Here is a 13,079-nt window from a genome sequence, read left to right on the forward strand (position 1 = left end):
TATGGAAGCAAAGATATGGTTTTTATAAAATAATAAGCAAAAATTTTTTTCTATTTTTTTAGATTGCTTCAGGGTTAATAAAATAAAAATATGTTCTTTTTTTAATGCAACATGGCCTCAATATGGGCATTTTCGGCATTAAGGGGGTTTTTGTTAAATGTTTGATCATTCAAAGGGTGAGACCGTTATTTGGACAAATTACAGGGATTGATTGGTAATATGGTCAAATCTCAGGGGAGGTAAATGTAATTAACCCTTATTTCAACTATGAAGAGAAAAATTCCTCCAACACCCTCCTGGTACCTGTAAGTGGAGCTCTTCATTAGTAATTTAGGGTCTGAATTTGACGTATAAAGATTGTGATTTTGACATCCTAAATTTGTTTTCTGGTCCCAAATTTCACACAACGATGTGTGCTTTTTTGTACGTAACTATATTGCTTTGCAGTTGTAAAACAAATTTTAAATGTTGCTGTTCCAACTTGGAGTCTCTTATTATTGCAGATCTCATTGACCTGGTTCCCTGCGTTTTGCTCGGAGTGTGGTTGGTTTGGATTTCTTGCTTTGACCAAAATAGTCCACGCAAAAGGAGCATAGGCAGAAGAAATGCTGTCTGCTAAATCCCTCCCCCTCTCTTCCCCTTTGATAAAAGCATTAAAATCTCCTGATGCTAATCTCACCTCAAAATACTACATAGGCATCAACAAATGGAGTAGGAAAATGTATACCAATCCTTCTCTTAGTTTTCAGAGCTCCTGCCGCGAGACTTCATCAGAACCAGTAGTTGTACCTGAATCACGTTCCATGTCAGCACAAAACAGAGTCGATATCCTTTCGGAGGCGCTGCCTTGCATACAAAAGTTCCATGGCAAGACAATTGTGGTCAAATATGGAGGTGCAGCCATGACGTCTGAGGCCCTTCAAGCACCTGTAATATCTGACTTGGTTCTTCTCCAAAATTTTGGTCTTCGCATTGTCATTGTCCATGGTGCGGGTCCTGAAATCAACCAGTGGCTTGGTAGATTGGGCTTGAAGCCCAAGTTTGGGAATGGACTCCATGTCACTGATGCAACAACCATGGAAGTTGTTGCGATGGTATTGGGGGGTAAAGTTAATAAACATCTTGTTACCTTAATCAACAAGGCAGGGGCTTCTGCTGCTGGCTTATCTGTTACGGGGCTTACTGCTGTTGGCTTATCTGGTATGGATGACTTATCTGGTATGGGGGCTACTGCTGCTGGCTTATCTGGTATGGATGACCATCTTTTAACTGCCAGGCCGCCTTCCCCAAATTCCGGTCTGCTTGGCTTCGTTGGTGATATAGCCACTGGGGAGCCGGCAGTGCTTCGACCACTCATTGACAATGGTTATATCCCAGTCGTTGCCTCTGTAGCTGCCGACAAGACAGGCCGGCTATACATCATCAATGCAGACACAGTTGCGGGTGAGCTTGCTGCAGCCTTGGCAGCAGAGAAGTTAATTCTTTTGACTGATGTGGCTGGGATTCTAGAGGAGCGAGATGATCCAGAAAGTTTGGTGAAGGAAGTCGATATCGAAGGGGCGAGGAGGATGATGAATGATGAGAAGATTGCAGGTGGGATGTTTCAAAAGGTGGATTGCTGCGTGAGGTCCGTAGCTCAAGGTGTCAGGGCTGCAAGTGTAATTGATGGACGAGTACAGCACTCATTACTTCTTGAGTTTCTCACTGGTGGAGGAGCAGGAACAATGATCACTGGATAAATTGGAGAGCTTGCACCCTCGGTAAAGCTTACGTTTGTTAACCACTTTAGAAGATCTAAAGTCAAAGCAAGTTTAGTTACAATCATCTTTATTTTCTTTGTACATATGGAGAAACTTGAAAAACGATAGCACTGGGATAATATCTACTTTCAAGAACATGAATCTGCTGATAGAATGGTCAAAGTTGAGAAGGTTTCGGGGCCACTTATTTTCCCCATGTTAATTTTGTAGTCACATTCTCCTCTTTCTAATGTGCTTCAGCACTAATTTTCCCCATAGCCAACAAAAGAAAAAACAAGTAAAAGCCATCTGGGAAAAAAAAAAAACCAAAGGCAAAGAAGATTCCATTTGCTGCATTGGTCACACCTTGCAACCTAACCACTCACTGCACCTTTGCATGAAAAATTTTTAACGTATACAATCACTTTCAACTCTTCAATTTCAAATCTTAAAAACAAAACATGGCTATTCACGCTGTCACACTAGCTTCCAATATATAATATGATCCAAACTCCAAGGAAATTGATCTAAAACCAATTAAAAAGAAGTTGACCTAGCAAGACTGGTCTTGCTTGATGCGGTCCGCACCCAAATGGAAGCTGTGGTCGAAGGTCTTGATTAACTTGGACTGTTCATTTTGCACCCAGTAACTCCCATTTCAGGAGAGCACAAGACATGTTTTCCTCAATTTGAACCATATTTCAGGAATTAAAATAATTTTTTCTTTTTTTATTTTTCTTTCAATTTATCGAATTTTTAATATTCAATTTTAAGATTTAAAATAATTATTGATTCAAAACTATTTATGGAAGCAAAGATATGGTTTTTATAAAATAATAAGCAAAAATTTTTTTCTATTTTTTTAGATTGCTTCAGGGTTAATAAAATAAAAATATGTTCTTTTTTTAATGCAACATGGCCTCAATATGGGCATTTTCGGCATTAAGGGGGTTTTTGTTAAATGTTTGATCATTCAAAGGGTGAGACCGTTATTTGGACAAATTACAGGGATTGATTGGTAATATGGTCAAACCTCAGGGGAGGTAAATGTAATTAACCCTTATTTCAACTATGAAGAGAAAAATTCCTCCAACACCCTCCTGGTACCTGTAAGTGGAGCTCTTCATTAGTAATTTAGGGTCTGAATTTGACGTATAAAGATTGTGATTTTGACATCCTAAATTTGTTTTCTGGTCCCAAATTTCACACAACGATGTGTGCTTTTTTGTACGTAACTATATTGCTTTGCAGTTGTAAAACAAATTTTAATTGTTGCTGTTCCAACTTGGAGTCTCTTATTATTGCAGATCTCATTGACCTGGTTCCCTGCGTTTTGCTCGGAGTGTGGTTGGTTTGGATTTCTTGCTTTGACCAAAATAGTCCACGCAAAAGGAGCATAGGCAGAAGAAATGCTGTCTGCTAAATCCCTCCCCCTCTCTTCCCCTTTGATAAAAGCATTAAAATCTCCTGATGCTAATCTCACCTCAAAATACTACATAGGCATCAACAAATGGAGTAGGAAAATGTATACCAATCCTTCTCTTAGTTTTCAGAGCTCCTGCCGCGAGACTTCATCAGAACCAGTAGTTGTACCTGAATCACGTTCCATGTCAGCACAAAACAGAGTCGATATCCTTTCGGAGGCGCTGCCTTGCATACAAAAGTTCCATGGCAAGACAATTGTGGTCAAATATGGAGGTGCAGCCATGACGTCTGAGGCCCTTCAAGCACCTGTAATATCTGACTTGGTTCTTCTCCAAAATTTTGGTCTTCGCATTGTCATTGTCCATGGTGCGGGTCCTGAAATCAACCAGTGGCTTGGTAGATTGGGCTTGAAGCCCAAGTTTGGGAATGGACTCCATGTCACTGATGCAACAACCATGGAAGTTGTTGCGATGGTATTGGGGGGTAAAGTTAATAAACATCTTGTTACCTTAATCAACAAGGCAGGGGCTTCTGCTGCTGGCTTATCTGTTACGGGGCTTACTGCTGTTGGCTTATCTGGTATGGATGACTTATCTGGTATGGGGGCTACTGCTGCTGGCTTATCTGGTATGGATGACCATCTTTTAACTGCCAGGCCGCCTTCCCCAAATTCCGGTCTGCTTGGCTTCGTTGGTGATATAGCCACTGGGGAGCCGGCAGTGCTTCGACCACTCATTGACAATGGTTATATCCCAGTCGTTGCCTCTGTAGCTGCCGACAAGACAGGCCGGCTATACATCATCAATGCAGACACAGTTGCGGGTGAGCTTGCTGCAGCCTTGGCAGCAGAGAAGTTAATTCTTTTGACTGATGTGGCTGGGATTCTAGAGGAGCGAGATGATCCAGGAAGTTTGGTGAAGGAAGTCGATATCGAAGGGGCGAGGAGGATGATGAATGATGAGAAGATTGCAGGTGGGATGTTTCAAAAGGTGGATTGCTGCGTGAGGTCCGTAGCTCAAGGTGTCAGGGCTGCAAGTATAATTGATGGACGAGTACAGCACTCATTACTTCTTGAGTTTCTCACTGGTGGAGGAGCAGGAACAATGATCACTGGATAAATTGGAGAGCTTGCACCCTCGGTAAAGCTTACGTTTGTTAACCACTTTAGAAGATCTAAAGTCAAAGCAAGTTTAGTTACAATCATCTTTATTTTCTTTGTACATATGGAGAAACTTGAAAAACGATAGCACTGGGATAATATCTACTTTCAAGAACATGAATCTGCTGATAGAATGGTCAAAGTTGAGAAGGTTTCGGGGCCACTTATTTTCCCCATGTTAATTTTGTAGTCACATTCTCCTCTTTCTAATGTGCTTCAGCACTAATTTTCCCCATAGCCAACAAAAGAAAAAAAAAGTAAAAGCCATCTGGAAAAAAAAAAAACCAAAGGCAAAGAAGATTCCATTTGCTGCATTGGTCACACCTTGCAACCTAACCACTCACTGCACCTTTGCATGAAAAATTTTTAACGTATACAATCACTTTCAACTCTTCAATTTCAAATCTTAAAAACAAAACATGGCTATTCACGCTGTCACACTAGCTTCCAATATATAATACGATCCAAACTCCAAGGAAATTGATCTAAAACCAATTAAAAAGAAGTTGACCTAGCAAGACTGGTCTTGCTTGATGCGGTCCGCACCCAAATGGAAGCTGTGGTCGAAGGTCTTGATTAACTTGGACTGTTCATTTTGCACCCAGTAACTCCCATTTCAGGAGAGCACAAGACATGTTTTCCTCAATTTGAACCATATTTCAGGAATTAAAATAATTTCTTCTTTTTTTATTTTTCTTTCAATTTATCGAATTTTTAATATTCAATTTTAAGATTTAAAATAATTATTGATTCAAAACTATTTATGGAAGCAAAGATATGGTTTTTATAAAATAATAAGCAAAAATTTTTTTCTATTTTTTTAGATTGCTTCAGGGTTAATAAAATAAAAATATGTTCTTTTTTTAATGCAACATGGCCTCAATATGGGCATTTTCGGCATTAAGGGGGTTTTTGTTAAATGTTTGATCATTCAAAGGGTGAGACCGTTATTTGGACAAATTACAGGGATTGATTGGTAATATGGTCAAATCTCAGGGGAGGTAAATGTAATTAACCCTTATTTCAACTATGAAGAGAAAAATTCCTCCAACACCCTCCTGGTACCTGTAAGTGGAGCTCTTCATTAGTAATTTAGGGTCTGAATTTGACGTATAAAGATTGTGATTTTGACATCCTAAATTTGTTTTCTGGTCCCAAATTTCACACAACGATGTGTGCTTTTTTGTACGTAACTATATTGCTTTGCAGTTGTAAAACAAATTTTAAATGTTGCTGTTCCAACTTGGAGTCTCTTATTATTGCAGATCTCATTGACCTGGTTCCCTGCGTTTTGCTCGGAGTGTGGTTGGTTTGGATTTCTTGCTTTGACCAAAATAGTCCACGCAAAAGGAGCATAGGCAGAAGAAATGCTGTCTGCTAAATCCCTCCCCCTCTCTTCCCCTTTGATAAAAGCATTAAAATCTCCTGATGCTAATCTCACCTCAAAATACTACATAGGCATCAACAAATGGAGTAGGAAAATGTATACCAATCCTTCTCTTAGTTTTCAGAGCTCCTGCCGCGAGACTTCATCAGAACCAGTAGTTGTACCTGAATCACGTTCCATGTCAGCACAAAACAGAGTCGATATCCTTTCGGAGGCGCTGCCTTGCATACAAAAGTTCCATGGCAAGACAATTGTGGTCAAATATGGAGGTGCAGCCATGACGTCTGAGGCCCTTCAAGCACCTGTAATATCTGACTTGGTTCTTCTCCAAAATTTTGGTCTTCGCATTGTCATTGTCCATGGTGCGGGTCCTGAAATCAACCAGTGGCTTGGTAGATTGGGCTTGAAGCCCAAGTTTGGGAATGGACTCCATGTCACTGATGCAACAACCATGGAAGTTGTTGCGATGGTATTGGGGGGTAAAGTTAATAAACATCTTGTTACCTTAATCAACAAGGCAGGGGCTTCTGCTGCTGGCTTATCTGTTACGGGGCTTACTGCTGTTGGCTTATCTGGTATGGATGACTTATCTGGTATGGGGGCTACTGCTGCTGGCTTATCTGGTATGGATGACCATCTTTTAACTGCCAGGCCGCCTTCCCCAAATTCCGGTCTGCTTGGCTTCGTTGGTGATATAGCCACTGGGGAGCCGGCAGTGCTTCGACCACTCATTGACAATGGTTATATCCCAGTCGTTGCCTCTGTAGCTGCCGACAAGACAGGCCGGCTATACATCATCAATGCAGACACAGTTGCGGGTGAGCTTGCTGCAGCCTTGGCAGCAGAGAAGTTAATTCTTTTGACTGATGTGGCTGGGATTCTAGAGGAGCGAGATGATCCAGAAAGTTTGGTGAAGGAAGTCGATATCGAAGGGGCGAGGAGGATGATGAATGATGAGAAGATTGCAGGTGGGATGTTTCAAAAGGTGGATTGCTGCGTGAGGTCCGTAGCTCAAGGTGTCAGGGCTGCAAGTGTAATTGATGGACGAGTACAGCACTCATTACTTCTTGAGTTTCTCACTGGTGGAGGAGCAGGAACAATGATCACTGGATAAATTGGAGAGCTTGCACCCTCGGTAAAGCTTACGTTTGTTAACCACTTTAGAAGATCTAAAGTCAAAGCAAGTTTAGTTACAATCATCTTTATTTTCTTTGTACATATGGAGAAACTTGAAAAACGATAGCACTGGGATAATATCTACTTTCAAGAACATGAATCTGCTGATAGAATGGTCAAAGTTGAGAAGGTTTCGGGGCCACTTATTTTCCCCATGTTAATTTTGTAGTCACATTCTCCTCTTTCTAATGTGCTTCAGCACTAATTTTCCCCATAGCCAACAAAAGAAAAAACAAGTAAAAGCCATCTGGGAAAAAAAAAAAACCAAAGGCAAAGAAGATTCCATTTGCTGCATTGGTCACACCTTGCAACCTAACCACTCACTGCACCTTTGCATGAAAAATTTTTAACGTATACAATCACTTTCAACTCTTCAATTTCAAATCTTAAAAACAAAACATGGCTATTCACGCTGTCACACTAGCTTCCAATATATAATACGATCCAAACTCCAAGGAAATTGATCTAAAACCAATTAAAAAGAAGTTGACCTAGCAAGACTGGTCTTGCTTGATGCGGTCCGCACCCAAATGGAAGCTGTGGTCGAAGGTCTTGATTAACTTGGACTGTTCATTTTGCACCCAGTAACTCCCATTTCAGGAGAGCACAAGACATGTTTTCCTCAATTTGAACCATATTTCAGGAATTAAAATAATTTTTTCTTTTTTTATTTTTCTTTCAATTTATCGAATTTTTAATATTCAATTTTAAGATTTAAAATAATTATTGATTCAAAACTATTTATGGAAGCAAAGATATGGTTTTTATAAAATAATAAGCAAAAATTTTTTTCTATTTTTTTAGATTGCTTCAGGGTTAATAAAATAAAAATATGTTCTTTTTTTAATGCAACATGGCCTCAATATGGGCATTTTCGGCATTAAGGGGGTTTTTGTTAAATGTTTGATCATTCAAAGGGTGAGACCGTTATTTGGACAAATTACAGGGATTGATTGGTAATATGGTCAAACCTCAGGGGAGGTAAATGTAATTAACCCTTATTTCAACTATGAAGAGAAAAATTCCTCCAACACCCTCCTGGTACCTGTAAGTGGAGCTCTTCATTAGTAATTTAGGGTCTGAATTTGACGTATAAAGATTGTGATTTTGACATCCTAAATTTGTTTTCTGGTCCCAAATTTCACACAACGATGTGTGCTTTTTTGTACGTAACTATATTGCTTTGCAGTTGTAAAACAAATTTTAATTGTTGCTGTTCCAACTTGGAGTCTCTTATTATTGCAGATCTCATTGACCTGGTTCCCTGCGTTTTGCTCGGAGTGTGGTTGGTTTGGATTTCTTGCTTTGACCAAAATAGTCCACGCAAAAGGAGCATAGGCAGAAGAAATGCTGTCTGCTAAATCCCTCCCCCTCTCTTCCCCTTTGATAAAAGCATTAAAATCTCCTGATGCTAATCTCACCTCAAAATACTACATAGGCATCAACAAATGGAGTAGGAAAATGTATACCAATCCTTCTCTTAGTTTTCAGAGCTCCTGCCGCGAGACTTCATCAGAACCAGTAGTTGTACCTGAATCACGTTCCATGTCAGCACAAAACAGAGTCGATATCCTTTCGGAGGCGCTGCCTTGCATACAAAAGTTCCATGGCAAGACAATTGTGGTCAAATATGGAGGTGCAGCCATGACGTCTGAGGCCCTTCAAGCACCTGTAATATCTGACTTGGTTCTTCTCCAAAATTTTGGTCTTCGCATTGTCATTGTCCATGGTGCGGGTCCTGAAATCAACCAGTGGCTTGGTAGATTGGGCTTGAAGCCCAAGTTTGGGAATGGACTCCATGTCACTGATGCAACAACCATGGAAGTTGTTGCGATGGTATTGGGGGGTAAAGTTAATAAACATCTTGTTACCTTAATCAACAAGGCAGGGGCTTCTGCTGCTGGCTTATCTGTTACGGGGCTTACTGCTGTTGGCTTATCTGGTATGGATGACTTATCTGGTATGGGGGCTACTGCTGCTGGCTTATCTGGTATGGATGACCATCTTTTAACTGCCAGGCCGCCTTCCCCAAATTCCGGTCTGCTTGGCTTCGTTGGTGATATAGCCACTGGGGAGCCGGCAGTGCTTCGACCACTCATTGACAATGGTTATATCCCAGTCGTTGCCTCTGTAGCTGCCGACAAGACAGGCCGGCTATACATCATCAATGCAGACACAGTTGCGGGTGAGCTTGCTGCAGCCTTGGCAGCAGAGAAGTTAATTCTTTTGACTGATGTGGCTGGGATTCTAGAGGAGCGAGATGATCCAGGAAGTTTGGTGAAGGAAGTCGATATCGAAGGGGCGAGGAGGATGATGAATGATGAGAAGATTGCAGGTGGGATGTTTCAAAAGGTGGATTGCTGCGTGAGGTCCGTAGCTCAAGGTGTCAGGGCTGCAAGTATAATTGATGGACGAGTACAGCACTCATTACTTCTTGAGTTTCTCACTGGTGGAGGAGCAGGAACAATGATCACTGGATAAATTGGAGAGCTTGCACCCTCGGTAAAGCTTACGTTTGTTAACCACTTTAGAAGATCTAAAGTCAAAGCAAGTTTAGTTACAATCATCTTTATTTTCTTTGTACATATGGAGAAACTTGAAAAACGATAGCACTGGGATAATATCTACTTTCAAGAACATGAATCTGCTGATAGAATGGTCAAAGTTGAGAAGGTTTCGGGGCCACTTATTTTCCCCATGTTAATTTTGTAGTCACATTCTCCTCTTTCTAATGTGCTTCAGCACTAATTTTCCCCATAGCCAACAAAAGAAAAAACAAGTAAAAGCCATCTGGGAAAAAAAAAAAAACCAAAGGCAAAGAAGATTCCATTTGCTGCATTGGTCACACCTTGCAACCTAACCACTCACTGCACCTTTGCATGAAAAATTTTTAACGTATACAATCACTTTCAACTCTTCAATTTCAAATCTTAAAAACAAAACATGGCTATTCACGCTGTCACACTAGCTTCCAATATATAATACGATCCAAACTCCAAGGAAATTGATCTAAAACCAATTAAAAAGAAGTTGACCTAGCAAGACTGGTCTTGCTTGATGCGGTCCGCACCCAAATGGAAGCTGTGGTCGAAGGTCTTGATTAACTTGGACTGTTCATTTTGCACCCAGTAACTCCCATTTCAGGAGAGCACAAGACATGTTTTCCTCAATTTGAACCATATTTCAGGAATTAAAATAATTTCTTCTTTTTTTATTTTTCTTTCAATTTATCGAATTTTTAATATTCAATTTTAAGATTTAAAATAATTATTGATTCAAAACTATTTATGGAAGCAAAGATATGGTTTTTATAAAATAATAAGCAAAAATTTTTTTCTATTTTTTTAGATTGCTTCAGGGTTAATAAAATAAAAATATGTTCTTTTTTTAATGCAACATGGCCTCAATATGGGCATTTTCGGCATTAAGGGGGTTTTTGTTAAATGTTTGATCATTCAAAGGGTGAGACCGTTATTTGGACAAATTACAGGGATTGATTGGTAATATGGTCAAATCTCAGGGGAGGTAAATGTAATTAACCCTTATTTCAACTATGAAGAGAAAAATTCCTCCAACACCCTCCTGGTACCTGTAAGTGGAGCTCTTCATTAGTAATTTAGGGTCTGAATTTGACGTATAAAGATTGTGATTTTGACATCCTAAATTTGTTTTCTGGTCCCAAATTTCACACAACGATGTGTGCTTTTTTGTACGTAACTATATTGCTTTGCAGTTGTAAAACAAATTTTAAATGTTGCTGTTCCAACTTGGAGTCTCTTATTATTGCAGATCTCATTGACCTGGTTCCCTGCGTTTTGCTCGGAGTGTGGTTGGTTTGGATTTCTTGCTTTGACCAAAATAGTCCACGCAAAAGGAGCATAGGCAGAAGAAATGCTGTCTGCTAAATCCCTCCCCCTCTCTTCCCCTTTGATAAAAGCATTAAAATCTCCTGATGCTAATCTCACCTCAAAATACTACATAGGCATCAACAAATGGAGTAGGAAAATGTATACCAATCCTTCTCTTAGTTTTCAGAGCTCCTGCCGCGAGACTTCATCAGAACCAGTAGTTGTACCTGAATCACGTTCCATGTCAGCACAAAACAGAGTCGATATCCTTTCGGAGGCGCTGCCTTGCATACAAAAGTTCCATGGCAAGACAATTGTGGTCAAATATGGAGGTGCAGCCATGACGTCTGAGGCCCTTCAAGCACCTGTAATATCTGACTTGGTTCTTCTCCAAAATTTTGGTCTTCGCATTGTCATTGTCCATGGTGCGGGTCCTGAAATCAACCAGTGGCTTGGTAGATTGGGCTTGAAGCCCAAGTTTGGGAATGGACTCCATGTCACTGATGCAACAACCATGGAAGTTGTTGCGATGGTATTGGGGGGTAAAGTTAATAAACATCTTGTTACCTTAATCAACAAGGCAGGGGCTTCTGCTGCTGGCTTATCTGTTACGGGGCTTACTGCTGTTGGCTTATCTGGTATGGATGACTTATCTGGTATGGGGGCTACTGCTGCTGGCTTATCTGGTATGGATGACCATCTTTTAACTGCCAGGCCGCCTTCCCCAAATTCCGGTCTGCTTGGCTTCGTTGGTGATATAGCCACTGGGGAGCCGGCAGTGCTTCGACCACTCATTGACAATGGTTATATCCCAGTCGTTGCCTCTGTAGCTGCCGACAAGACAGGCCGGCTATACATCATCAATGCAGACACAGTTGCGGGTGAGCTTGCTGCAGCCTTGGCAGCAGAGAAGTTAATTCTTTTGACTGATGTGGCTGGGATTCTAGAGGAGCGAGATGATCCAGAAAGTTTGGTGAAGGAAGTCGATATCGAAGGGGCGAGGAGGATGATGAATGATGAGAAGATTGCAGGTGGGATGTTTCAAAAGGTGGATTGCTGCGTGAGGTCCGTAGCTCAAGGTGTCAGGGCTGCAAGTGTAATTGATGGACGAGTACAGCACTCATTACTTCTTGAGTTTCTCACTGGTGGAGGAGCAGGAACAATGATCACTGGATAAATTGGAGAGCTTGCACCCTCGGTAAAGCTTACGTTTGTTAACCACTTTAGAAGATCTAAAGTCAAAGCAAGTTTAGTTACAATCATCTTTATTTTCTTTGTACATATGGAGAAACTTGAAAAACGATAGCACTGGGATAATATCTACTTTCAAGAACATGAATCTGCTGATAGAATGGTCAAAGTTGAGAAGGTTTCGGGGCCACTTATTTTCCCCATGTTAATTTTGTAGTCACATTCTCCTCTTTCTAATGTGCTTCAGCACTAATTTTCCCCATAGCCAACAAAAGAAAAAACAAGTAAAAGCCATCTGGGAAAAAAAAAAAACCAAAGGCAAAGAAGATTCCATTTGCTGCATTGGTCACACCTTGCAACCTAACCACTCACTGCACCTTTGCATGAAAAATTTTTAACGTATACAATCACTTTCAACTCTTCAATTTCAAATCTTAAAAACAAAACATGGCTATTCACGCTGTCACACTAGCTTCCAATATATAATACGATCCAAACTCCAAGGAAATTGATCTAAAACCAATTAAAAAGAAGTTGACCTAGCAAGACTGGTCTTGCTTGATGCGGTCCGCACCCAAATGGAAGCTGTGGTCGAAGGTCTTGATTAACTTGGACTGTTCATTTTGCACCCAGTAACTCCCATTTCAGGAGAGCACAAGACATGTTTTCCTCAATTTGAACCATATTTCAGGAATTAAAATAATTTTTTCTTTTTTTATTTTTCTTTCAATTTATCGAATTTTTAATATTCAATTTTAAGATTTAAAATAATTATTGATTCAAAACTATTTATGGAAGCAAAGATATGGTTTTTATAAAATAATAAGCAAAAATTTTTTTCTATTTTTTTAGATTGCTTCAGGGTTAATAAAATAAAAATATGTTCTTTTTTTAATGCAACATGGCCTCAATATGGGCATTTTCGGCATTAAGGGGGTTTTTGTTAAATGTTTGATCATTCAAAGGGTGAGACCGTTATTTGGACAAATTACAGGGATTGATTGGTAATATGGTCAAATCTCAGGGGAGGTAAATGTAATTAACCCTTATTTCAACTATGAAGAGAAAAATTCCTCCAACACCCTCCTGGTACCTGTAAGTGGAGCTCTTCATTAGTAATTTAGGGTCTGAATTTGACGTATAAAGATTGTGAT

General features: G+C 40.1%; 5 protein-coding genes across 5 annotated transcripts; all 5 read left to right on the forward strand.

Annotated features, from left to right (window-relative positions):
• The first annotated feature begins 605 nt into the window (after nucleotides 1–605).
• Nucleotides 606–1,739, forward strand: LOC140010548 (uncharacterized). The gene is made up of 2 exons (XM_072057837.1): nucleotides 606–1,165; nucleotides 1,232–1,739. The coding sequence occupies exons 1-2, from the start codon at nucleotides 606–608 to the stop codon at nucleotides 1,737–1,739; spliced, it is 1,068 nt and encodes a 355-aa protein (XP_071913938.1).
• Nucleotides 1,740–3,148: 1,409 nt separating this feature from the next.
• Nucleotides 3,149–4,282, forward strand: LOC140010549 (uncharacterized). Its single transcript, XM_072057838.1, has 2 exons — nucleotides 3,149–3,708; nucleotides 3,775–4,282. The coding sequence occupies exons 1-2, from the start codon at nucleotides 3,149–3,151 to the stop codon at nucleotides 4,280–4,282; spliced, it is 1,068 nt and encodes a 355-aa protein (XP_071913939.1).
• Nucleotides 4,283–5,690: 1,408 nt separating this feature from the next.
• Nucleotides 5,691–6,824, forward strand: LOC140010550 (uncharacterized). Its single transcript, XM_072057839.1, has 2 exons — nucleotides 5,691–6,250; nucleotides 6,317–6,824. The coding sequence occupies exons 1-2, from the start codon at nucleotides 5,691–5,693 to the stop codon at nucleotides 6,822–6,824; spliced, it is 1,068 nt and encodes a 355-aa protein (XP_071913940.1).
• Nucleotides 6,825–8,233: 1,409 nt separating this feature from the next.
• LOC140010551 (uncharacterized) lies at nucleotides 8,234–9,367 on the forward strand. Its single transcript, XM_072057840.1, has 2 exons — nucleotides 8,234–8,793; nucleotides 8,860–9,367. The coding sequence occupies exons 1-2, from the start codon at nucleotides 8,234–8,236 to the stop codon at nucleotides 9,365–9,367; spliced, it is 1,068 nt and encodes a 355-aa protein (XP_071913941.1).
• A 1,410-nt stretch (nucleotides 9,368–10,777) lies between these two features.
• On the forward strand, nucleotides 10,778–11,911 carry LOC140010552 (uncharacterized). Its single transcript, XM_072057841.1, has 2 exons — nucleotides 10,778–11,337; nucleotides 11,404–11,911. Exons 1-2 carry the CDS (start codon nucleotides 10,778–10,780, stop codon nucleotides 11,909–11,911), a joined length of 1,068 nt encoding a protein of 355 aa, XP_071913942.1.
• Nucleotides 11,912–13,079: the final 1,168 nt, after the last annotated feature.

Source organism: Coffea arabica, chromosome 7c (genome assembly GCF_036785885.1).
Source record: "Coffea arabica cultivar ET-39 chromosome 7c, Coffea Arabica ET-39 HiFi, whole genome shotgun sequence".
NCBI lineage: Eukaryota > Viridiplantae > Streptophyta > Magnoliopsida > Gentianales > Rubiaceae > Coffea > Coffea arabica.